The 24791-nt window shown below is 42.9% G+C and overlaps 1 protein-coding gene across 2 annotated transcripts; it reads right to left on the minus strand.

Moving 5' to 3' along the window:
- Positions 1 to 490: 490 nt before the first annotated feature.
- On the minus strand, positions 491 to 24480 carry ZDHHC5 (zinc finger DHHC-type palmitoyltransferase 5). Of its 2 annotated transcripts, none has more exons than XM_004471038.5 (12): positions 24337 to 24480; positions 20230 to 21413; positions 11734 to 11855; positions 7518 to 7675; positions 6555 to 6727; positions 6303 to 6405; positions 5152 to 5243; positions 4558 to 4690; positions 3980 to 4103; positions 3002 to 3114; positions 1681 to 2540; positions 491 to 984 (listed from the first exon to the last, which is right to left on the minus strand). In XM_004471038.5, exons 2-12 carry the CDS (start codon positions 20331 to 20333, stop codon positions 819 to 821), a joined length of 2148 nt encoding a protein of 715 aa, XP_004471095.1. In that variant the 5' UTR covers positions 20334 to 21413; positions 24337 to 24480; the 3' UTR covers positions 491 to 818. The 2 variants fall into 2 exon arrangements, with proteins under 2 accessions (XP_004471095.1, XP_012385514.1); XM_012530060.4 differs by lacking the exon at positions 24337 to 24480 and adding an exon at positions 24119 to 24303.
- Between the last annotated feature and the right edge of the window lie 311 nt (positions 24481 to 24791).

Here is a 24791-nt window from a genome sequence, read left to right on the forward strand (position 1 = left end):
CTCAAGAAGTGGGGATTTATCCAATGTTTTTTTTTTGAGCTAGGCCAACCTCTTCCTGATCTCCCCCCCCCCCACCACCACCACCAATGTCATGGAGCTATAACCCCCTTCCTGGAGAAACTAAGTGCCAATGAGCTTAGAAAACTAACTCTCCTCTGCAAGTCCTTCCCTCCTTTGACCAAGTCCCCATGCTCATCTCTCTCCAGGTTTCTTTCCTGATCACTTAGCACCAACAATGGGGGTGCAATTTCCTTAGTTGGTAACTGGGACAGAAGAGAGGGAACCATTGGGGAAAAGGAAGACTCTCATGTCTCCCCTTTTCCTGCTGGTCTGAGGAATGGGAAAAGGATCCCCCTCCTTATGCATAATCCTCCCTCATTTTTCCATCCCAGGATAGATATATAATTTCTTTGATATTTATAATATATATATATATATATATATGTACACACACACCTGGTAACGCAGAAGAGGAAAAAAATAGAATCCGTAACAATAATAAAAAAAATTATTTCTGGTTTAAAAATGATCTGGTTCCCTCCAGGGCGAGCAATTGCACAAATGTCCACTGAGTCTGGTCCAGGGTTTAAGGAAGGGAAGGTCTTAAAAGGTGGAAGGGGGTTGTAGCCCCAGTCTCAGGGCCCCAACTCTCCGTTTTCCCAACCCCATTGCATTTTGTAAAAGCTCCTCATCCTCTTGGAATCGGTGGTTTAGAAAACGTCCATGCAGGGGAGGAGAGCTCCTCAAGGGCAGGAAGGTGGCCACCTGGGGCCCTTTGGTGTAGGCGCAGATGTGTGGAGTGGAGGTGCGCCCAAGGCTCACACTGAAATCTCGTAGGTGGTACCACCCACCCCTGACACCTTCTTGACTCCTCCTCTTGTGGGACTACTGAGAGGTGGCTGGCCTGGGCCAGAGGAGGCTGAGCCTATACTCTTGGGCTGCCCATTGGATTTGCTGTAGGCAGTCTTGAGTTGTACTTCATCTCTGAGAAGAAAAGAAGAGAAAGGAAGTAAGACACAAAATATAGAAAAAGGAGTGACAGTTTCAAAAGCTAAGAAAAGAAAATGATGTATTTTTCTACATATATACTTTTTTACCCTAACATTCTTTCATTTTACGTCCTCAAAATAAACCTGGTTCCCTATATCCCCATTTACTACTATTCTGTAACAGCTGTCTCATATACTTTTTTTTCCATAACCAAATCTTTCTTCTGTTATTTTTTATTGCTTGTATTTTTTAAAAGTTAATGGATCACAAGGAATGTTATATTAAAAAAAATATAAAAAAAAAAATGAGGTTCCCATATAACTCACCACCCCACCACCACATCGTTTTTGTAAATTATATATTTTTTAATATATATACATCACAAAAAAGTATATTACATTAAAAAATATAAGAGGTTCCTGTATACTCCCCACCCTACCCCATATACTTATTTACTCTCAGGCAAATAAGTACTTTTTAGAAAGACAGGATTAAGGGAAAAGTATTAATCTTCAGTCTCTTCATAAGAATGGCTCATGAGGGCAGCTGATATGATACCAAAAATAAAAGCATCTAAAAGTAGGATACCCTTCAGCCCACATGTGCCAGAATATACCAATGAAGCCTCTATCTTCTATGGGGTAACATAATTTTAAGCCTGATGAGGGCCAAGATGGTACTAATACTCACTTGGGTGTCAGTAATGGCTGCAAGGCCACTTCCTCCGTCTCAGAGACACCAGGTGGGGCTTTTTGGCTGCTGTAAGACATAGCTCGGCCCAGATATTGGGCAGTTGGGCCTGGTTCAGGGGACCCTAATCCCCGGCCCCTTAGCCCATCTGGTTTGCCAAAACGGGGGGCAGCTGGGCGTCCCAGTGGAGTCTTGCCCAAGGGTGATCGCTTCGAATCATCTGAGGAGGAGCTAGTACGAGGGGCATGGCCTGAGCCTGGTGTTGACTGAATGCCTGAGTCCCCCAAGCCTGGTTCTTCTTCGTGGCCTGGGAGTGGAGGTGATTGGCGCAGCAGCTTCTCTCGTTCCTGAAGGGAGGCCACGATGTGGCGCGACAGATTGTCGTACCGAACTGGTGAGGGCTCTCGGTGTGATGGGCCAGTTGGCACCAAACGTGGATGCCTCTCAGCTTCCCGTTGCTGGGCCAGCCGGGCTGACAGGAAGGGAGAGGTGTAGCCTAAAGGCGGGTCTGGCTCAGGCCCTGTCTGCACTGACTCAAAATCAGGGCTGTCGGAAGGAGTGAGCAGGCTGTCATAAGATAGGCTTCCATTGCGTGTCTGATTGGCCAGGCTCTTATAGGAGGTGGAGGTTGTACCCTCTGAACGAATGGACTGCAATTGGCCCATCTCAAAGCCCGTGCCCTGGGCCGATTTGAGGCTGGAGGAGCGTGAGCCACTAGAAAGTGGATCAAAGTGGAAGCTTTTGCCAAAGGTGGGAGAACGGAAGCTCTCTGGCTCCAAGCTGGGCTCTGAGCGGTAGCTGGGGTGGCGGCTACTCTCTGCAATTGAGGTTGGCTCCTTCAAGCTGTCCCCACGACTCAACTGACAAAAAAAGTAAAGAAGGTTTAGTGCTCCTCTTATGACAGAGATGCTAGACCCCAAAGCCCGAGGAGTCGTTAAAAAGTATTTATTATGTACCAGAAATATTCTTTAAACTTTTACGTGCATTGTCTCATTTAACCCCTAAAGAAAACCTAAGAGTTAGAACAAATAATATGTCATTTGAAGATATAGAAAATGAGGCTTAGAGAAGTAACTTGTCCATAGTCACAGAACTGGGTTTTGAACTCAGGTCAAACAATGTAATAAGTACTTTCATTGTACATTTCCCCTCCCGTTGATGGACACAGTATCAAGGAGATTCAATTCCAGTATGGCCAATAATTAATAAAACAGTCTTGGTTTCGTTCTTTTCCCTCCTGCCTTTTCCTTCCCACAATCACCCTTTTCCCTGGAGCAGTTGGATATGTTACAACCCTTCTGGCTTGGAGACTACTCAGTACCTTGGCGCTGGAGGAATGAGGCATGGCGGCTGATGTACTGCTGCTGCTATAGCCTGGCCGATACTTGTACATTGTAGGTGTGGGGGGGCTGTCCTTGCCCAAGAGGCTGCTATCTGCAGGGAAAAGGGCCCAGAGGCAGGGCACCACATTAAAGCTGTTCTCTTAACCTGGTTAGGGTTCCTTAAATTACAGGGGGAAGAAGCGGATCTGGCCCAACGGATAGGGCATCCACCTACCATACGGGAGGACCAAGGTTCAAACCCAGGGCCCCCTGACCCATGTGATGAGCTGGCCCATGCACAGTGCTGATGCATGCAAGGAGTGCCATGCCACACAGGGGTGTCCCCCACGTAGGGAAGCACCACATGCAAGGAGTATGCCCTGCAAGGAGAGCTGTCCAGCGCAAAAAAAGTGCAGCCTGCCCAGGAATGGCACTGCACACACACACAGAGCTGACACAGCAAGATGACACAACAAAATGAGACACAGATTCCGGGTGCTGCTAACACAAGTAGACACAGAAGAACACACAGTGAATAGACAACTGGGGGGTGGAGTGGCGGGGAAGGGGAAAGAAATAAGAAATAAATCTTAAAAAAAAAAAAAATTTACAGGGGGAGGACAAAGTAGGAATAGGTTGTACCCAGCAAAAGGAAAGTACAGGGAGTTTGATGTTGTTAAAATCAAGACTAAAGGCTCATACCAGCCCAGAACTCAGGGTGGGTGAATGCACCAAGCAGGTCCTACAGTGTTCTCTCATCTCAGACTCTTCCCCACAAAAGGCCAATGCACTCAGTAGGTAAGTGGCATCCCCCTATCTTCCAGCTATCCAATAAAATAACCTATATGTTACCCACCTGTTGGGATATTCTCAACCACAAGTGGTTATCTCCCAGCCCATCCCTGTTTGTCCTCTCTACAGCTCACAACTAACCTCCTCACTTCTGCCTCCTAATTCTAGAACCTAGCAGTGCTTACCTTCAGTAGTAGCCAGGCCAAGGTGTGTTCGTAGCCCTGTATAGCGGCTCAGGTCCGGCTTAGGAGGAGGTGGAGGCTCAGCATCAGCAGACTGGCTTTCTGTTATTTCCAAGCTTCCCTTAGACTGGACATATGGCAGTAGGGAAACTCAGATTTGGAGAACTGGGCCTTACGGCAACTCATAATATTAAACTGATATAAAAGGGGCATTGGGGAATCAGTTATCATGTATTTCTAAATTGGGATTGGAAAACAAGGGAAAAGAGACAGTTTGGGGACAGTACTGGTTAAGAAAAGTTTGCAACAACGGTTTAATCCTCTCACTCATTTGTTCATTTCAACAACCAACTACCTACTAAGCCCCTACCATCTGCAAGCTACTAGTCATATGAAGACATGGAAATGAACAGACTCAACTTCTACTGTCAGTAAATTTACAATCTAATGCTTTTTCCAATTTAACACAAATCAAAAAGTGATAAATACTGTGTAAGAATGTAAACTAAAAGCAAATTTTCATCCCTCTGCCATGATGAGAGCCCCCAAGTTATCTAGCGTTAGCTCCCTAAATTCCTCACCTTCGTTCTCCTCAGCTCTCCCTGGATGCCATTGTCCACGATCTTCACAGTTATCTGCCCATCTGACACTTCTGGTCGAAGGAAGGGAGGTCGGATAACAATTGTCTTCTCTTTCTTTGGTCTTCCCAAATACCTGAGTGTCAAGAGTGAGAGGGCTTTCATTCATTCATTCATTCATTTTAATATATCTATTGGTTGCCTACTATGTGTAAAGCATTTTACAAATATAAGAAACAGTCCTACCAGGCTAGTGAAAAGGTCAGCACTGAACCAATTTCTTTGATTCCATGAAAAGCTACAGCAAGACGAGGCCTCTGTGGGCAGATACCTAGCTCAAGGCACTGTGGAATCAACCTCATCCTCACCTCTCAAAGGACAGTAACCACAATAACCACAATACCTGTAAAAGATCAACTGAACTCACAGGGTCCACTGAAGGACAGACCTATCTTTCCTTGCAGACACTTACTATTCTAAGATAGAGAGCCCTTCCTAAAGGCAGTCACCCACCAGACCTCCCATACACCAGAAGAAGCCCAAAGAAGACACAAGTTCTGACTAAAGATGAACACTAGACCAAAAGGATACCTGTACCTGGGTGCTGGGGAACTGCAGAGTACACGGCTGACATTGTTACAGCAGCCATTGGTGAAGGGGTTCACACCTCCCCGGAATTTACCCGTAACCTACAGGAAGGAAAAAAGGACCAGATCAATCAGATGATGGGACCTTGACCTCCTAAGGTCAAAATAATCAGTGACAAGTATCTTGTGCATCCACTATGTAGGGGGTACAAAAATGAATGAAATGCAATCCTGCCATCAAGGAGTTTATATCTGTGATTCTGAGAGTCAGGGCTCCAGGGTTAGTCTTTGGTTCAAATCCTAAGTCTACATCATGGTTGCTGCCTAATCCTAAACATCAGTTTCCTCATGCAAACTGGTGATAAACAGCTCTTGGAATATTGAAAAATAAGATAACACTGGGAAACGGACTTGGCCCAGTGGTTGGGACGTCCGTCTGCCACATGGGGGGTCCGCGGTTCGAACCCCCGGGCCTCCTTGACCCGTGTGGGGCTGGCCCATGCACGGTGCTGATGCGCGAGGGGAGTGCCCTGCCGCCTGGGGGAGCCCCACGCGCGGGGAGTGCTCCTCTTAAGGAGAGCCAGCGCAAAGGAAGGTGCAGCCTGCCAGGGGGTGGTGCTGCGCACGCAGAGGGCTGACACAGCGGAATGACGCAGCTGGGAGAAATTCAGATTCCCGTGCCACTGATAACAACAGAGGCGGACAGGGAGGAGCAGACAGCGAGTGGACACAGAGAGCATACAACCGGGGTGGCGGGGAGGGAAATAAAATAAACTAAATAAATCTTTTTTAAAAAAAAAAAAAAAAAAAAGATAACATTTATAAGTATAAGCAATTAAGTCAGGTATTAAATGCACAAAAATAATTGTTTTCCTATAAGCAGCATTGTAAACTCCTTGAGGGCTGGGCCAGGTCTTATCTCAGAAGCTAAAATATCCAGTATTACAATAGGCTTTCAGTAAATGCTTGTTAACTAAGAAACGGCCTCTGTTCTAAGGCTTATATGAGTAACTTGAATTATCTTACCCCCACCAATAATTTCTGCATCATCATAAAAGTATTCATTAATATCTACTTGTGGAAGTGTTGTTATATACTAACGAGAAGGCTAAGAGACACATGCCCTGCTCTTCAGGGGTCTTCTCTCCCGTCTCTCCATACCTGTTCATTGGTTGTGCGTCCCCTAGCCACCAGCACCACGTGAAATCCCGTGAGGCCAGCTACAGGGATGAAGAATAAGCCAGCCACACACATCACTGCCATTCTGAAGCCAAATAGTCAAGGACAGACCAATTTGATCTTACCTATTCCAGCCTCTGGGCTAGCCGCCACCTTTTTGACCCTCATACCACACAATCAATGTTCCTAATTCCTTTCCTCCCAATCCTACCACCCACAGGCCTTGAAGGATACGTGACAGCTGTGCGGACCCCTGAGAGTTCCTCCATGTGGTAGAGGACATAAAGGAGGCCAAAGCCAAACACACCCATAATGTGGGCTGTCAGGGAAAGGAGGAAGAGGAAGAAATAACGGTAGTTCCGGCGACCAATACAGTTGTTCACCCAGGGGCAGTGATGATCAAATTCCTAGGGGCAAAAAGAGACAGACTGAGAGGCATCCTTGGACCACAGTCCTAGATCACTTCTGTCAAGAAGAACAAGAGTCCAAATTAAGTTTTGCTTTTAGTAATTGAGGATTATGTTCACCATTTAGTTTTAAAATTAAAACAAAACAACAAAAAACAGGCTCATGCAGTTTATCTTGCTCCATCAATCTTCTAGTAGGAAAACTTTCGAAAGCTTGGTCAAAAGCCAAGGTGAGATTGCAAAGCTTTATCCTATGTGCCAAGGATCTCTAAAAGGAACAAATGTCAAAGGCTTTGCAAAAACATCAAGATTCATGAGAAAAAAGGCCTGAAGAAAAATCTAGCAGAGAGCTGCTCATAGCTAAGTAAGAATGGCTTGGAAGAAAGGGCTAAAAATAAAAGACATGGAGATGCAGAGGGACAGGCAGGAAGAGACACAGAACTGTAGCATTTGAAGGCAACAGCATGATGCAGTGGAAGCAAGAGAGAACACAAAGCGAGGGAAAATAGAACCAAAAAAAAAGAGCCAGGGGATGGAAGGCCAGAGTTATGAATCTTGGTGCTGAGAAAGCCTACGTCCATTTGGGGTCTAAGCTTCTCTCCTATAATAAAAGAACATTCATGCTCTGCCTTTCATGTGTACATAATTGCTAACCCTTTTGACAGCTAGAACATGTAGTCCAGGTAGTTAGCCAGGACTATATTTCATCCATAGCCAAGAAGATCCATTTATGGCAGAAAGAAGATAATTTAGGTTAAGCATCAGGACTTACCCCACCCAAGGTTCTTACCTCCACACAATTGTCACAGACACTGCAATGAGAACAGCGAGGAGGACGGTAAAAGCGGCAAGTAGCACACCATTTCATGCGAACCTGAATGCCCTTGATCTCCACTGTTTTGTAAAGGGGAGCTCGGAAGTCATCTTCCTTGTCCTCATCCTCCTCAGCTGCAGAGAGGAAAAGTCAATTAAAAACAGACTGTGCCAGGACTGTACTTCACACTAGGGATAGGGTGATATTGAAAATAAGGCCTCTGACTTCAAGGAATTCAGTCTAATGGGTGAGAGAGACTAGAAACTAGGAACTGTAATACTGTAAGATCAGCTCTATATGCAGCACAAATGGAAACACTCAAATGAGGAAGCAATTTATTATGCACCGGGAAGTAAGGTTTCAGAGAAAGTGACTCAGAGGAGGTGGCTCTCATATGGGTATGCTGATGTTTTTGGCTTACAGATTATGAATATATTTCAAGAGAAATGGATAACTAACATAACAAAGTACATGTATAGAGTTTGCCTAATAGTTCAATGTCTATAAGTATATGACTGCAATCCAAGAGAGGAAGTAACATGAACCTTTTTTTATGTACAAACCCCTCACCCAAAAATTCTTTTTTGCTATTAATCCCATACATATATTTTTTTGTTTTTGTTGTGTTGTTTTTATTTTTAAAGATGCTTTATATCACATAAACGATACATCGAAAATACAGGGGGATTCCCACATACCACAACTCCCCACACACACTTTTCCCCATTAACACCTTTCATTAGTGTGATACATTTGTTATAACTGATAAACACATACTGAAGCATTTCTACTAACCATAGTCAATAGTTTATATTATAGTTTACACTCTCTACCACATATTTTCATAAGTTTTGACAAAATGTGTAATGGCTTATATCCATCATTGCAATATCATTCAGAACAATTCCAATGTCCCAAAAATGTCCCATGTTATACCTATTCTTCCCTCACCCTCCCCTCAGAACCTCTGGTGACCACTGCCTTTATATCAATGTTACAAGTTCTACCGTTGCTATAATACTAAATCTACTTTAAGTCCACAGTTGCATTCCCCCCTTATGTTTGCTTATTCCTCAATCTTGAGGATTTTAGGATGGTAATACCCAGCCTGTTCTGACTGAGAGGGAACCCACATATATTTCAATATTGTTTGTTGCTCAAGTCATTGTCTCTACCCAAATGCCCTTTCTTCCAATTTTCATCTATCAGAAACCCACCATCCTACTTCAAAACTTACAGGGCATTATTTGCCTTCTCATCTACAGTCAGCAATTTTTATTAGAAATAACCTAAAAAATACACTGTAGATAGAAAATAAGTGATGGTATAGTCATCAAACTTTGTTTTCAAATTTTCTTTACCTGTGGAAATTCTTACAATATAAATAAGTGAAGAACATGCAAGGTAAAGAACTGTACAAACAAAAAGATATCCCACTTTGACTATATAACTGAAAATGATGCACACACACACATATACTATAGATATGTGGTATACACATACATAAATATAAATTATATATTAAAATCCTTCAAAATGCTAGAAGAAAGTATATCACATTATAACAGTAGTTATCTTTGGGATATAAAATTTTAGATGATATTTGTCTTTTTTATACTTTCTATAAAATGAACATGAATTACTTATTAAGCAATGAACTTTTTTCAATTCAAATTGCCCCAAATGACCATTATAGTGCCTTCCATACAGAAGATCAATAAAACATTTGATGAAAAAACATTAGAGGCTCATTATGAAAACATCCCTCCTTGCTTTAGGGACTCAAAGTTCATTCCCCTAGGGAAGCGGACTTGGCCCAATGGATACAGCATCTGCCTACCACATGGGAGGTCCGCGGTTCAAACCCCGGGCCTCCCTGACCTTTGTGGAGCTGGCCCATGCACAGTGCTGATGCGTGCAAGGAGTGCCCTGCCATGCAGGGGTGTCCCTGTGAAGAGGAGCCCCATGCGCAAGGAGTGCACCCCGTAAGGAGAGCCACCCAGCGTAAAAGAAAGTGCAGCCTGCCCGGGAATGGCGCCACACACATGGAGAGCTGACACAACAGGATGACGCAACAAGGAGAAACACAGATTCCTGGTGCCACTGAAAAGGATAGAAGTGGTCACAGGTCACAGAAGAACACACAGCAAATGGACACAAAGAGCAGACAACTGGGGGATGAAGGGGGGAAGAGAAATAAATAAATCTTAAAAAAAAAAAAAAAGTTCATTCCCCTAACCTAACCTTTGAAACAGAAATCACAAATACAGTAGTGATGCAAGCTTGAGAAATTATGGGACATCATAACCCCTCAGTTCTTCCCACACAATGAATTCCAGGAAAATTTCATGTCACCAAAGTTGCCATCTCTCAATCCCACCTGTCTCACTCTTAAAAGATAACCTCACATTTGAGAGGATATTATCAAGAACAATCTTCCTCAGCTTCTCTATTTTACACCTCTTACCACACCAATGATGGTTCTCATGCTTGCCTCCAACCCCAGAAAAAACCTATCCCTGTAAGAGTAACCCCTCCAACATACACCTGAACACATCTCTTCCCCCTAGAATTTCACTCTTCAATTATCTCCATTCTTCAATGTCAGCTTTGCTCCCTCCAGTTCCATCTCCTCATGCTATAAACATGTTCAAGTCTTCTGTTTCTTTTAAAAAAAAAAAACCTTCCCTCTTCCATAAGATATTCTATCTCCTTTCTCCTGCCTTCTCTGCTTAACTTCTTAAAAAAGTAATCTGATACTCATTGACTTTTCTTCCTCATTTCCCATTCACTGCCCTCAAAAACATTTCAATTTAGTACTTTAGCTGTGTATTTCCCTCAGACATATGCAGACACACTATTAAAGCTATTCTTGCTAAAGATCACTAATTTCTTAATCACTGAAACAAGGGATAATTCTGAGTTTCCATACTATTGGATCCCTCTAATTTCTGATACTGCCAACTATCAGCTACTTTATGAACTCTGCATTTCTTTAATCTTCACCTTTTTCATTTTCTCCTCCTAAACTTTCTTGTTCAATCCCTCTTCAAAGGCTCATTATTAAAATGACAGTGCTGGTCAGGTTTTACCTTAGTTCTTTCTTAATCTCTCTCTATATACTTTCCCTAGATAATGTAACTCCTGTTGCTTCAAATATCATATGGCTGAAGACTCCTAAATCAAAGTCTGCAACTGGGTAATTACATGGGGATGACCCATGGGTGTCTCAAATCTAGCATGTCTAAGACTGCTCTCTTTACTTTCCCTCCAAACCAGTTCTACATTCCTATAACTTGTATTTTGGTTTATAAAAATGAGCATATAACTTACCTCCCAAGTTAGGAAGCTTGGAACTAACCTAGACAACTCCTTTTTTCTCTCCCACTCTCTCCAATGTAGAAACTGATCATGAAAAATTCTGTTGAGTCTACTTCTGAAATATCTGCAAATCCAACCTTGAATTCAAGTTCTCATTGGGTTTGCATTATCACAACCTCCTCCCAAAAAGGAATCATTTTTACAAGAATTATTTTTGTAAAAGGAAAACTGAATCTCCCAATGTAAGACTTACTACCCCAAAGAAATAGTATTATCTATTTAATTTAGCATATAGCTTCTTTCACAATTTGGCTCCAGGTTAATTTCCTGCCCTTTCTGACCCCACCATGCACTATATCCTCCAACCCCACTGAGCTCACCATTTCATGTCTATCAGCTTCTATCCATGCTGCTTCCTCTACCTAGAATGCCCTTCCCTTCTCTCCCCTACTTGGAAAAGTCTTTCCCACCTAATTTTAGCAGCATTTCCCATTTACCTGGACAAACATTAAGTACACTTTTCCTGTTTTCATATACCTTGTTGTTCATGCCTCCATTACAGCTTGTATCAAACTGTTATAACTGTAATTCATCTTACATATTGCTGTACCTAGCAATATCACCCAGAGCATCTGCTTTAAATAAATTTCTGCTAACCAAATAACTGAAATTCAAAGAGTTGACCCAAAGTGAGAAATCACATGACTAGAAGTTATGGTACCTTTCCTGAAGACCCTGACCAGATTTTCATTATCAGACCTATAAATGTACACTATAATACCAGGATGCCTGAGGTCCAAGATCAACTACATTTGCCCGAATCATTATCTTCCAAAAGTAGCAAGGAGCTTCCGAGAGAGGGATATCTTACCTCGAGGGAAAATGCCTGGGTCCATGAAAGTGGCCATGCTGAAGTTGGCCAGCACAAAGAGAAAAACAATCGCATTGTAGATGGGCACTGCAGGTGACACATAGAGGCTTAGTCCTGGACACCTGCACAGATAATAAAGAAAATGAGGGGCTGCCACTACCACTTTGGACACCAATCACACTTACAAAAATCTGTAAAGATTCAGAGAGGCCCAGTTAAGTGAGAAATGTGTAACTTTCTCAGGGAGATTGAGCACCATCCATGTATGAGCTAAAACAAATAAGGCTTACCTTTCCTTCCTGTCTTTTCACAAGAGCCCATAGTCAAGAGTCTCCATTTTACTTAGCCTCCGTAACTATATATAAATCTTCTGTGATGTACCTTCATTATATCAAAACCTTATCTTTATTCTTCCCACCAAGTGGGTCTAGTTTTTCATGGAACTGTTCTGTTTTTAGATCAAGATATAAGACTCAGAGAATATCTCCTACCTAACCCCTTGCACTAAGGTCTGTGTTTTTCAGTTTCATTTTCCCCTGTGGATCTTTCCACAAGTTCAGAATCTGTCCTTATCTTCTCTCTAACCAGACTTAAGAACTAGGAACAGACTATATAACTGACACTCGTCACAGTTCCTTCTCTACAGCTAAGGTTTCTGGATCCCTGCCATATCCCACTGACCTGCACCTTGGCCCAAAGTACTGAATACCACCTGCTTCCCTGGCTCTTTTTCCCCCTTCCAAGCTGGCTTTGAGCCATTCTCAACTGCCTAAAGTTTCTTCACTGCTTTGAGATCCCTGAGACTATATTATTCAACTACAGGTACTTCTCAAGGTATGTGTGTGTGTGTGTTGGGGGAAGGGGATGGGGAAAAGAAAATGATGGATATCAAGACATAGAAATAGACTTCTTGAAGTATAGAAACGAAGCAGAGGAGTGGGGGAAGGGAAAAAAGAGAAAGAGAAAGAGACTATCAGCCCCAAAAAAGTTCTAAGTCCTGTAGGAAAAATAAACTGGCCAAACATATCCAGTATTCTACAGGGTTCAAAGCAACAGACATGCTTTAGGTAACTTCTCTGGGGAGGAGAAAAAAAAGTATGCTCATCTAGAGCTAAGCTCAAATTTCTTTCAGGGATGTAAGTCTTAAGAAGAAATCCCTTAAGAACTCTTCCTTTCTCTGCTATTTCCTGGAAGTCAGAAGTTTCAGAAAAACATCTATAATACTCATTCTTGCTTTCTTAGTAGTATCAAACACCCTCTCTCCATCTTAGCTCAGGGAGACCTTCCTATTACAACACAGTGACAAATACCCTAATCAACTTTGTGGTTTAGAATTTAAATCTCCAGAATTAGGACAGCATCTGCCCTGTCCTTTATCTGAACCAGTCAGAAGGAAAGGAAGCAGGAGCCAGGAGAACAAGACAGCATATGATTCTAATGGATTAATCCACAGCAATACTGAATTCTGTCAAGAAAGGTGGTCTGTTCCCAACAGAACAAAAGCACAGCCCGTAAGAGTGGTTCAAGGTAGTTTACAGAAATGTAGCTCTTTAATGAGATATAAAACCAATAGTAAAAGAGAAAACGGAGTCTCACAAAATATCTCGTATGTCTTCACCACCACTATCTATTTACTCAAATTCCATTCAGCCACTCATCTTTTAAAAAGTAACTATTAAATGCTAAGCTTTGTAGATACCAAGTATCACTTAACCCTTTCCTTCTCTTGGGTCAGTATATAATTGAGGGACAAACTAATGAAGTTGGAGTGAAGACACTGATCTCAAGGACCAAAGAGAACTTCAGTCACAATTCTAGGCTATCACCAAATAAAGTCTCCTGTGGAAGCCTCTTCTTCTTGGGAATTTTTGGTTAAGAAGAGATGGCCCCATACTTTGGCAGTTTGGGATGGAATACAAGAAGGAAGAGTTCCTGCACAGCCCCACCCCAAAGCCTGACCTCCTAGTTTCCTTTGGAGGGAGGGAGAGAAACTGAAAACCAGTCATCCAAGTACCAGCCCCTCCCTAGTACTTAGCTGTTGCTTTAGTTTCTGCCTGGGGAAGAGGAGAAAGGGTGACTCACTTGACTCCTACTGCCTGGGAAGATAATTAGAAGGGAAAAATAAATTAAATCCTTAGAACACTAAAATGCCCACGATTTAAATCTCATTCCTAGAACTGGCCACTGTGGCTACTATGGCTTCTTGAGCTTCTGAAGAAAATAAGCAAGGGCATCCTCTGTCCCTTGGGGGAGCTAAGGTTCTGAAAGAGCTAGTAAATAAGAATGAGATATCAGCTCTGTCATTGGCCCAGGTGTCAATTTTTCTAACTCCATTCTTTCTTCAGTTTTCTAATTCCCAAACAAAGCAACCCACTCATTTTCCTGAGTATCCTGCCAATCCCCCTGGATGATGAACTTTACCCTTACAATCTTTCTGATAGCAACCCATCCCAGTCAAACTATGTAATCCTGGAATTGAGTTCCAATATCAGTTGCCAAAATAAACCCTGCCCCCACAATGGCAGCATCTAGAAATGATGCAAACAACTCAACTCTTATCAGAGCCAATATTTGCTCTTAAATTCAAATCACAGACCCCTTGCTTCCAGCCTAACACTCTGGCTAAGGGAATAACCCACCAAGGAGAGGCATGTGTGAACAGAGCCTGTTCCTGCTTTATTCCATATTCTGCTTTGCTTAAGGAGAGGCTTTCTGTTGCTATAGTGCATTGCCAGATTCCTAGGTGACCACCCCAAGGCCTGTCTGAATTTGCTGCCTTTGATGAAAGGAGATGAGGCCTGAGCTGAAGAGAAGAGTTGTTGGGGCTCGTTCTCAACCTATGGCAATACTTACAGGGTTCCAGAAGCTTAGGGAGTGGCCATAGCCCAAAAGGCTGGCTGACTCATTGATGGGACTCCCAGAGCTATACTATCCCAAGAAAAACAGGTTCCTCTGCCCACCTATTCAACACTCCCATTTTCAAGGCCCAAAAAAATTGAAAGTGGGTTTCAATATACACTCTCCCAAAACCCTAGCCCTCCCTAACACTTCCTCTTATAAAAGATGTTCAAGCTCCTGGAAAAAAATAGCAAAGCTGGAATCAGGATGCATTGGGATTTATTCTTTCTTAATCAATGTCTTCCTATGTGACCTTAGGTAATCCACAAGAAATTTTCCAAGCCAATTACTTCAGCTACAAAATACAGATATGAGAATGAAGGAGAGTATGTTTGAAAAGAGCCTGGAAATCTTTTTAAACCAGCTGGCTCAATACTGAACACTCACTGGATGGAAGACACATGAGAACATTATTAACTACCAACATCATCATCAATTATCATTCTAGCTCCTTAATTTTACTTCCTCAACCTGAGGTACCAGGGATTCAAGAACACTTAACACAGAGGCACTACTAAGCTCTGAAAGAACATTCCAACCATGCCTAGTACATTAAGCATATGACTAGTATTCCCTGTTGATGAGAAAAGATTGGAACGAACGCCCCATATTCTGCCCTTGGGGATCCTCATTTAGGACTGTGCCATCCTCTGCCTCCCTCAAGAATCCACAGGAAAACAGATTCTCCCCTTAAAGGCAAGAAAGTTTCTTTTAAAACACTTGCTGATTTGTGGTGGCTCTGATATCCAGGCTTTGAAGCAGCTGCATGCTAGATGAAGAACCTGGGCACTTATTCCTGGATGAGAAAACAACGTAGGATAGAAAAGGAACCAGGAAGTGGACTTGGCCTAGTGGTTAGGGCGTCTGTCTACGACATGGGAAGTCCGCGGTTCAAACCCTGGGCCTCTTTGACCCGTGTGATGAGCTGGCCCACCCGCAGTGCTGATGCACGCAAGGAGTGCCCTGCCATGCAGGGGTGTCGCCCACGTTGGGGAGCCCCATGCGCAAGGAGTGCGCCCCGTAAGGAGAGCCGCCCAGCATGAAAGAAAGTACAGCCTGCCCAGGAATGGCGCCGCACACACGGAGAGCTGACACAACAAGATGACACAACAAAAAGAAACACAGATTCCCGTGTCGCTGACACCAACAGAAGCGGACAAAGAAGAACATGCAGCAAATAGACACAGAGAACAGAAACTGGGGTGGAGGGGGGAAGGGGAGAGAAATAAATAAATATTTTTTTAAAAAAAGAAAGAAAAGGAACAACCACTGTTCAATCAACACCTTAATCACAAGGCTGTTCCCACCCAAGCAAGGTGCTAGTACCTTTGTAGTCATGAAAAAAGGACCAGAGGGAGCCATGAGGTTGCCCAATTCTCTTTGGGTAAAATGGCTGGGAAAGGCCAGAGGCAGAAAAGTATATCATGGACAAGACACTGGAAAGTCCATCAAGGATTTCTGGATTATTACCGTGTCTCGAGACTTCTATCCTTCCTTAGAGAATCACCCGAAGCAGGGCTCTTACTCTCACCTTCTCCCTACCAACTTCAGAAATGGATAAAATGAGATACTGACTTACAAGTAGAGTGGACAATTCAGGGATTTCAAATGGCATTTCCAATTTATAGGTGTGAAATTAGCCACAGATTCTAGAACTATTTCTAGATACAAGTCACTCATTGCTATTCAGGGAATAAAAGAAATTTGATTGAAATTAGGCATATTATTTTCAAATATAAGGGTTTCTTCTGGTATATGAGCACCTATTGGCATGATTTCTATTTTCTTCTGCTTTTTATTATGTGATTTTATTCATATCAGCATAGGCATTACTTCAAAAGTGGATCAATTCACCAAATGGATTTTTCCTAATGCAATTAGTTCAAACCAACAATCAAATCTACTTTATTTCTACTGTTTGCTAGTTTCCCAGCTATCTACATGACATATTACCAAGAGATTTCTATCCTTTGTAAATACATCATTGTAATGATTATTAAGAATGCTAATAAGAACCATTTTATGATAACCTTTAATTATTTTACATTGAAAAATGTTTCACAGTAAATCTATTTAATAAAAATAATTTTTTTTAAAAAATGGCATTTCCAGGAGCCCTAAGTAGGCTTCAGCATCTGTCCCCATCCCTGTGCCCCCTACCCCCTGCAAGCAAAGAGGAAACACCAAGTGGATGGACCCCTATACTCCAGCCTCACTTGAACCAGAGCAGTCCTACTTTTTTGCTTTATATACTAGAGTTCTACACAAGATTTCATTTGCTAAAATGGTCATGTTGGTTAAATAAACTGCTCTAGTTCAACTTCTTCATTATATAAAGGAAGAAATTGAGACCCACAAAGATTAACAGACTTGACCAAAATCAGTCTCCTGAAACCCAAACAGTGCTTATCTCATTACCTAGCACTGATCCCCTGCCAATCACAAAAGGAGACTAAACTAAGACAGATGAAGATCTCGGTACAGACTAACCTAGACTATAGTACTTAAGTGGAAGGGTTACTTTAAAGACACTCTCCTTCCCAAACAGGGAAAAGGGAAAAGAATTAAGACAGGATCCCCAATAACACACCTGTTTAGTTTTAGTACTGGACAAATTCAGACAGTAAGAGATTAGGGTTTTGTGGTGAAGGCCCCAACTGTTCTACTCAAGCTTCTCTGGGACAGATTACCATTTCTTTGATGACCAAACCCAACTGATAATTTCTACTCATAGCTTTCCCTACTTGACAAAGAAAGATGGAGGAAAATTTTTCCTCATTAGTTGAAGCCTACATGCCTCCACTAATTATCTGCCAGCTGAAAGGAACTCTGCCTCCCACTGCCCACTCTAGGTCCCAAAGTAATTTTCACATGGGGCTTATAGTGATGTAAGAAGATTGGAGCTTAGTGACGAGAATAAGGTTGACAGAGTAGACTTACGGCCCTAAACAGGAGTTTATTAGAAGAAAGCCTTCATCATGGCTCTCCATTTGAAACCCTGAATTCTTTTTTTAGGTTATAAATTGTTTCAAACGGGGGTTCTCCAAGGAATTGACTCCCAAAAAGGAGATATCCCTGAAGAAGCGTTTTTAAGAAAAGTGGTGCCTCAGCCCCAATATATGAAGGAAATACAATGGTTAGATGGAGAGGAAGCAATCAGAATTTCAGAGGGACTAAGAGGTGAATAAAGAGGGGGCTTGTGTCTCCACAAAGTGGGCAGGAAAGACCCTGGGGTGGGGGTGGGGGCTAAGGGAAGCTAATTCCAAGGGGAACTCTGACTTAAGGGTCCTCTATGTTTGGATTAGAGGCAATAATTCCTGGCCAAATGTTATAAACAGAGCCACTACTGTCCTCCAAAATCCATTTACTTGGGGCTATAAGACCATGGGAAGATGAGGGCCTCTACTTTACTGGCACTAAGGATCAAGAAAGTAGGTTAAATAGCTTCAACCACCAGTTGAGAAAATGCCTATGTCAGGGCAACTCTTTGTGAGCAAACTGGTATAACCAGCCAAGCACTGCAATGGTTCCAAATTAACAAGTCAAGAACAAGGATTCTGCTTGCCCTAGCTCAAGAAGAAATGAGTTGAGAGAAATCAATTAGGCCCCTGTATTTCCTAGCTTCTCCAAAGGGTTGACTCTTGAAAGAAAACAGACCCTCTGTAACTATGCATGGCTGGTCTTAGGTGTCAAATTGGTCTTGTACGTACACTTCTGAACACAGCACTACAATTGCTAAAGGATACTAAGATCTGGTATAAATGTCCCTTGGTTAAAATCTTGATTCTACTTACTGGCCATAACAGCAGAAACCAAAACAAGTTTTGACACAGAAGACTCACCCCTCTTTATTGGTAGGTAATGTATGAAAGAGGCCAGAACACTGAATATAATGAGGCTAAACAAGGGAGAAAGAATATGTAGAAAAGAGGAGCCAAGTGGAAAAGAGCAGGACTGTCTCTAGACCCTTGCAGGATTAGGCAGGCATGCGCAGGCTGGAGAGCTGGGGGCCAACAAACCTATACTCAGAGAATTATTATTATTATTATTATTATTATTATTAATTGCTCCCCACCCCAGCAATTCCTGTTTCATTCATCCTTCAATGAGTCCAAACCGTTCATTATCTTCCTCTTCCCAGTAACTTCACATTGTTCTGAAGAGGCAACTGAGGTTTGGGCATGAAACACGACAAAGCACACCTCCCAGAAGATTTAGCATACTCTGATCACTCCAAGAGCTGCAACTATAACACTAACTCAATGACTCACCAATATAAGACTCAGAGTCCTGGTACATGTTATTTCATAAAAAAATAGCACAATTCTAGGTGTTAGCCAGGTGGTCAGCAGCTAAAAAATCAGGGAGAAGGGAAGGGTAAATTAATCCCTAGTTGAACAAAGTAACAAGCAGTTGAACAAAGTTCTGAAGATCCTAAGGGAGAATGATGCAGATCCCAAGTGGGAAATCTTTCGAATACCAACTGTGTTTCCCAACAGGACAAGGAATGGAAGAAGTACCACTACTCCCTTCAACAGGAACTATTTATTCTAAAGGCACTCTTCTAGGACTCTCTTCCTAAATAAAATTCACCCTTTCCCAATGTCCTTTATTTCTCCAGGTTTCAGCTCTTAAGAGTACAGAGAGGTGGCGGACTTGGCCCAGTGGTTAGGGCGTCAGTCTACCACATGGGAGGTCCGCGGTTCAAACCCTGGGCCTCCTTAACCCGTGTGGAGCTGGCCCATGCACACTGCTCATGCACGCAAGGAGTGCCATGTCACGCAAGGGTGTCCCCTGCGTAGGGGAGTCCCACGCGCAAGGAGTGCACCCTGTAAGGAGAGCCACTCAGCGCGAAAGAAAGTGCAGCCTGCCGAGGAATGGCGCTGCACACACAAAGAGCTGACACAACAAGATGACGCAACAAAAAGAAACACAGATTCCCGTGCCACTGACAACAACAGAAGCGGACAAAGAAGATGCAGCAAATAGACACAGAGGAACAGACAATCAGGGTGGGGGGGAGGGAAAGAAATAAATAAAATAAATAAATCTTAAAAAAAAAAAAAAGAGTACAGAGAAAACTGAATAATACTAAATTAACAAACAGCAAAAACCTAATGTCTAATTGGTATATTTTATATCAACTGAAATTCTCTAGAACTCTCAATTCCTACAATCTCAAACCTAAGCTTCTGACATCCACGGGAAAAGCCATTACCATTTGAAAAACATTTAGTCTAGTTTAGTTCTCTTTCTCTCATAGAAGTGGCTGCTTACGGTACTTCTTAAGTCTCTCTGGTGGTTTCCCCCCACTAGTTTAGGAACAACTAATGATGGAGCTGGGTTGGAAAACATGAAGATACCTATGATTCCAAAAGAAGGTAAAGGATTCCATAGAGTAAGAAATTCATAAGGTTGAGAAAGGATAGGATTTTTTCTCACTTTTCTTACCATGGTTCTGGGATTTGGATTTACCTTTATCAGACATCAAGAACTCTCAGTATCCTGGCTTTGCAAGTGACTAGCAAAACTCAAGAGAAAGCATACCTCTTCACCTCCCCCAGAGTGTTCCCCAAACATTACTGGGAGAAAACTCACGTAAAGGCAAAGAAGAGTGTTGTAGCTCCCACTAAGAAGATGGCGGCTGCTGAGACCGGAACATATTTGCTCGGTTTGAATCTCTTTCCAGACTCTGCGGGCATGTTGGAGGTCTGATGGGATATCTGCCCTGCCGCATAGCCCAGGCCCACTCAGCGGCAGAACAGACAAGAAAATGGGAGGGTAACAATGGAGAGGATACAGAAGGAAACCAGGGAAACAGAAAATTTAAAATTATCACCCTTCCCCCTCCCAAAGAAAACCAAAGGCTAAAAGATTTCAAAAGAAGGAAAGTATATGGGAGGGGGAAAGGTGATTCCAAATGATGAATAACTACCTCCCCAGAACAAGGCAGAAGGGGAGATTAAGAATACAATTTGTACAGTTTAAAAATTGTAGAGCAACAGTAGGCTGTATACATGCATATTGTTGCAGGTGGAGAACATGGCAGCCAGATAGATGAAAGGACAATTCATGGATGGAGGAAGGTCTTCAAAAGAAAGTGAAAACTACCAGGAAAAAATAGAACTAGGGCAAGGGAAAATTCTTCAGAAGAGATACTATAGTACCTCCACTACTAGCACAATTCCACAAAATGGGAGCTACACCTGAAATAGGTGTATCCCGTGTTTCTATTTTAATCCAAGAAGGAACATGGGGTTCCTTCCAGCTTTAAAGAGAAGCTGTTTTTACTGCAGTCCTTGTTTCTTTTAGGCAGTCTTCTCGATGCCACTTTTCCCACACCTTGACTTCACTAGGGTTTGTAATCTGGCAATGATGGCTTAATTTTCTTTCTTTCTTTCTTGATGGCTAACGATGGGTAATAGCTGATAAAAGGTTGAATTGTAAATCCTTTTCTTTGAAGGGGGAGGGAAAACAGAGAGAGAGGGAAAGAAAAAGCTTGTCCGTCTTCAATCTCTTCTTGTTATTCCCAAGCCCTTTAAGGTCTCTCCTTTGTACAGAATTCATGCAAAACTAAAGGAAAACTTAAAATCCCTGAAGCCATAATCCTCCCAATAAGCAGAAATTGAAGAAATCACTTGGTGATACTTTAAAAGTTAACTGTAGATAAAAGCAAAAGTTCCAAAGATGTCCCTGTTTCCAGGTTAGTCAATGTCTCTGATCTTTTCTCTTCAATCTTGAGCTTTCTGGATACAAAGTTCAACTGGATCTCAGTTCCTCACCTAGAAGAAGAAACAAACATCTTTATCAGAGAAATTCTTTGAGGGCCCTTCCTAAGAACATGAAGGCAAAAACCACATTGTTAAAAAGTGCTCTTTGAAAATGTTATTTTCCACTTCATTTATATACATGTGGGAAAGATTTTTGAATTGGGAGGAAAATGGATTCAGAATTCTTTGCTTTCCTAAATGCTGTTCAGATTGGAGGGAGGAGAACATGGTTTCACCCAGCCTAAGGTCATCAAAAACACTAGAAGTCGCATTAGCTCTTGCAAGAGGCCCATCTCACCTGACACAAATGGGCAATAACAAATACCAAGAATGCCCAAATCTAAAAACAAAAAGGGCATAGCAGCAAAGGGCAGTCCTAGGAAAGAGATTTCTCTTTGAACAAAGAGAATATTTATTGCTACAATGAATAAAGAAAAAAGCAACCTTAAAATTAGGACAGCAAGTCTTACTTCCTTTCTTCCACTCTCTCTTTTAGCCCTCTATGGTTTTTAGTTATAACCCAGAAGCAGAATTTTTGGGTGAGACATGTTCTTGTACTGAAAAGTGAAATGCCTTCCATGAGAAACTGAGTCTACCTTAGAGATGGGTACTTTTCTTCTAATTCAGCAGCTTTTTCTTCCTACATCAGCCTATTAAGAGGTTAAAAGGTGCTTGACCTACTCTAATATGATTAAGAGTAATAATTATTTCTGTTGATAGTAGCAAAATAATACCAGTATTTTGGATTATATAAAATGCTTCCATCTAGTGATCTCAAAGTACTTTACTCACATTACTATCTGGTGACACAGTACCTTATCCTACTCTAAAACTGAAGGCTAGAGAATGCCTGAGGCCACTCTACTGAATCACTAGAATAGTCAGATTCAGATCCCAAGAACCCATTTGTCCCTTTCCTGACACAAACCCTTTCTACTACTTTCTCATTCACTACATTACCTGCCTGCCCAGTGATAACTTGGAATATGCAGGCAAAAGTTTTACTTACACTAGAGTTTTAAAAGAAAGCAGTTTTATTTTCCTCAATCTGCCTACTATTTCCCTTAATATCAAAGGCAGAGATTAAAGATAACAAAAGATTTGGACAATGAATTACAAACGTGCCCCAGAATTTATCACTTCTGCTCCAGTAAGTAATTCTGTTAACAATAAAGAAGCAAATTCTTGGTTTGTAGGCACTACCATTAAAGCAAACTTCTTCCTCAAAACTCCAAAAAATAAAGATGGAAATCTACACTACTTAAATTTTTCCTAGAGTAGGCTGTCATTTAGACACCATACATTATTTCAATTATATTTTCAACAGGAAAAAAAAAGCCATATGTACTAACACTGCCACAATAATGCAAAATCATGAAAGGCCATGAAATTTGGGGAGTACAACACTGAGATATAAAAGAGATCAGCACCTGAGATATTTGAAGAATACACATTAGAAGGGACGGGATAAAACCTAAGAATTTATTGGGTGTAACAACATTAAAAGTCTTAGCAGAATGATACACTGTTGAAAGTAGGAGAGAGACCTGCAAGGTGAGTGATGAAAGTAGAAGTGACATCAGAAAGGTGAGTGCAGTTTGGATCCATACTGGTATGAGAAAGGTGTGCAAGACTGCAGATGACATATTCAGGCACAGAGTAAACTACAGAATGGAAATATGTATATAGAAGTGAAAAACACACAACACAGACACGTGGTTATTGCATGTGTACAAGCAAGAGGAACATATTTAAGATCTGAGTGTAAATTATACATCCATTGAGAGTAAAGGGGTGAATACCAGTACAAGTACTGTCTTTCGAAATAAAGTGGTGTAGGAGTACAATATAGTAAATACGAATACACAGTAATGGAAGTATCATGGAATAAACCATATAGTAAGATACTGGAGGAAAAACTAAGAAATTTAAAACATTACAGGTGTCATCAATAAATACGGAATTGGCAATGTAATTCTTGTAAACATTAGGTGGGTTTTACAGAATACGTGATAATGAACATTCTGCCTGGATACGATAAAGGACAGAGAAAAACGGGGATAAAGGATGAGGATGCAAATATAAGATCAACCTGGACAAAATGGCATTAGCCAGGAAGTAAAAAATCCAAGACTCAAAACTCTGGCCTAGAGTTTAAAATCTACCTGATCCCACACCTCCCTTCATAACTTTTAAGTCACTTTCTTCTCATTTCAGTGATTTCATTCGCCAACTGGGTGAAACACTTTCCACCACTCTGCCCCCAAAATAGATTCCTGTAAGTAAAATATTGGTAAACACATTTGAGCTCACTTGTAAAAAGTACAAAGTACTAAAAGAATGGAGCGCCCGGCTGGTGAGGTGGGGGAAGGAAGGGAACGAGTGGAAAGAACAGGTAACAGGATGAAGCTTGAGCCAAAATTTAACTATTAACAGAGTGGGGCTAGGGATCCGAACCGCAAAGCGTAAAAGAGGAACAGCACCCAGGTCCCACCCTGGAATCAAAGCAAGGAGAATCACAGCATGGGGCAGAGCCGGCAGCCGCTGAGCTAGAGAAGTCAGAATCCACGGCAGCAGGGCCCACGGGGGCTGCGGAAGGCGGCTGATGGGAAAGCAGAGCCCGGGGATACAGGGCCGGGGGCGGAAGGGGCGGCGGCTGATCGCCAACCGCTGAGGGACGAGAATCCCAACCTAGCATTGGGGGACCGGACACTAACCCGTCTGAGCCCGGGCATCGGTGGATCCCGGGCCTCTCTTCATTGTCCGTTTCCGGGGCTCTCGAGTCCAGCCGCGGTTGGACAACCCGGCCCCGACGAGGGACGGGGCCTCGACCCCTCCCTCTCTTCGGTCCCCCTTCCCTAGAGGTCACTCTCCCCTCACACCTCACTAGCTCGACACTTCCGGTTCCGCAGGGGCCGGCGTTCCCGGTACTCACCCCCGGCGCGGCACCCGTCACCGCCGCCGTCGTTGTCGCCGCCGCCTCCCGGCAGCGCCGTCCGGCCTCTGAGAGGCAGCGCGCGGCCCCCGCACGCTCCACGCCCGCCCTGCCCCTGCGCGCTCCCGCCCGGCGACGCTCGTCTTCGAGGCGGCGCGCGACCGTTGCCCTCAGTGCCGGGTCTCCCGCCCTCCCAGCTTTCCCATTGGCTCCCTTGTCCAGACGTGCACGACGTCTCGCGCGGGGCACGTTTCTCTCATTCATGCGGCTCGCGCCACCGCGCCCGCCCCCGCTCACTCTCTCATTCACCCATAGCCCCCAACCCTGACACTGTTCTAGGGGCGTGAGCGCGAGCCTCGGCGACCGCGGCGACCTCGCAGTCTGATTGGCTGAAGTAGCACAACGCATTGATTGGTTCACGGTCTGATTGGTTGCAGGAGCACGTACCCACGCGA

The sequence above is a fragment of the Dasypus novemcinctus genome, chromosome 10 (assembly GCF_030445035.2).
Source record: "Dasypus novemcinctus isolate mDasNov1 chromosome 10, mDasNov1.1.hap2, whole genome shotgun sequence".
NCBI classification, from domain to species: domain Eukaryota; kingdom Metazoa; phylum Chordata; class Mammalia; order Cingulata; family Dasypodidae; genus Dasypus; species Dasypus novemcinctus.

What these genes read in the sequence shown, in the direction of transcription:
- ZDHHC5 (XM_004471038.5), bottom strand. Translation starts at nt 20,333, where the DNA reads ATGCCCGCAGAGTCTGGAAAGAGATTCAAACCGAGCAAATATGTTCCG. An exon ending in GGGGTCCGCACAGCTGTCAC is followed by an intron (nt 6,406 to 6,554) that starts GTATCCTTCAAG and finishes ATTTGGCTTCAG; the next exon opens with AATGGCAGTGATGTGTGTGG. An exon ending in TGCAGTTCCCCAGCACCCAG is followed by an intron (nt 4,691 to 5,151) that starts GTACAGGTATCC and finishes CTTGACACTCAG; the next exon opens with GTATTTGGGAAGACCAAAGA.